This window comes from Etheostoma spectabile, chromosome 21, assembly GCF_008692095.1.
Source record: "Etheostoma spectabile isolate EspeVRDwgs_2016 chromosome 21, UIUC_Espe_1.0, whole genome shotgun sequence".
Classification (NCBI taxonomy): domain Eukaryota; kingdom Metazoa; phylum Chordata; class Actinopteri; order Perciformes; family Percidae; genus Etheostoma; species Etheostoma spectabile.
In genome coordinates this window covers 21,232,224-21,233,763 of record NC_045753.1, presented here as the reverse complement: position 1 = coordinate 21,233,763, position 1,540 = coordinate 21,232,224, and the positions used below count along the sequence as shown (strand labels likewise).

The window sequence follows — 1,540 nt, the reverse complement described above, 5'->3', positions numbered from 1 at the left end:
AAGAAAATGCTGCTGCTGTAATAAGGACGTTTCCCCGTTGTGGGATGAATAAAGTACAATCTAATCTATAGCAACTTAAAAAGAAATAAAGATTTCAAAGAAATAACGGTAACCCAAATGACTCAACAAAAGCGGTTGATAGTAGGCTACTGTGCTGGAAGGCATGGAGCAGGGTGGAGGCCTGTGTCTGCAGGAATTGGGGTCAATGTGCGTCCTTGGGCTGGAAACTAATTACGTCCAATTAACCTAACCTTTGCCCTTCATGGTCTATTGGCACAATCATGGCAAACCGTTTTAAATGTGCAAATCAAACATTGAGCTAAAAACAGCATTTCACTGCACGAGTTATAGCTATAGGTCGCATGGAAATATCAGAAATACCCAGAGTTTGAAAACAATAATAACATAGTTCACCTGGTTTAGGTCTTCGTCATTAAGCAAATGTGATTCTCTGGGCTTGAAGCAGTTCTGGCATTTACTTTTGTTGAAAATGTTGGCTTGGAATTTCCGACAAGGATTGTCTTTGAATGACATGGTTGGCGAAAAAGGTGACACTTGATGAGAAAATAAATCCAGGAAGTTCTTGTTTTGAAAGACAAAAACTGCTCAATTGTCGCAACCAAATGAGTTGGGAGTCAACTTTTTAAAACAAAGCCATCAGAAGAAAGACGCGTGAAGTCCGTGACTCGGCTTTAGAGCGCTGTTCACCTGTGCTATACCTGAGGCGGCCAAGAACCCCCGTTAAGTGATTTCTATGTTAGTCATCTTGCGCGAGGGGACGCCACCCGCAGCTAACGTTCACCAGATAACTTTTGTTTTTGAATGCAGGCTAACTAAGAAGTTGACAATTCTTCGGAAGCGCAGACAGGTGTGCGCGGTATTTTCCTTAATTACGTCCTCCAACGAGGTGTCGACGTTTTACAGGTAACATTCCGGGCCTCGAGCTCACTGCAAAGGTCCCGTCAGCCTCCATCGGGCGGAACGGCTCGACCGTGGGAGGGAGTCCACTTCGGCCCCCCCCCTCTCTCTCTCTCTCTGTCTTTCTTTCTATCTAACAAGTGATACCGTATTCATTGCCGTAAAATCTGCTTTACGCTTCTGACGTCTCTCTTTAAGACCAAACACCGTTATCCAACTTTAAAAACGCCATCGACTCGGCTGTCATGCCGTTGGATCCATAGCGCCGGGTTCCGTTCGTCGTAGTAACGTTCCTGCTGGCACTGGGAAGCAGTTTGCGGTTGATGTTTTCGTGAAAATCCTCGCTTGGGCCGTACAGTCTGTGGGGAGACGGGGAGGTGGTCAGGAGAGAGTGGAGTAGTGAGTGACAGCAACCTCGACCAATCACATACATAGAGTCGTCTGCAAACGAGGCCTTGTCTTTAACTGTCCAATAGAAAGCCTCGAAAATCTCCAATACTTTCGCTCGAGCTCGGTGGGCTTTAAAGAGCCCATGATAACAAAAACAACTTCTATGTTAAACTGTGATGGTATTATGAGCCTGAGCAATTTTTATTTTTATTTTATTTCAAACTAAAACGAC

The 1,540-nt window shown here is 44.9% G+C and overlaps 1 protein-coding gene across 7 annotated transcripts in view; it reads right to left on the bottom strand.

The window, feature by feature from the left end:
* LOC116670873 (myosin phosphatase Rho interacting protein) overlaps positions 1-1,301 on the bottom strand; it is a 50,412-nt gene extending 49,111 nt beyond the window's left edge. For 4 of the 7 annotated variants that reach the window (XR_004327147.1, XM_032501565.1, XM_032501566.1 and 1 more), the window contains exon 1: positions 415-1,301. Coding sequence is in view for 6 of the 7 variants with exons in the window: in XM_032501565.1 (XP_032357456.1) it covers positions 415-534 (120 nt within the window). In the remaining variant the exon portion in view is untranslated. The remainder of the gene's footprint in view (positions 1-414) is intronic. The other 3 variants (XM_032501570.1, XM_032501567.1, XM_032501569.1) reach the window with 1 other exon arrangement.
* Positions 1,302-1,540: the final 239 nt, after the last annotated feature.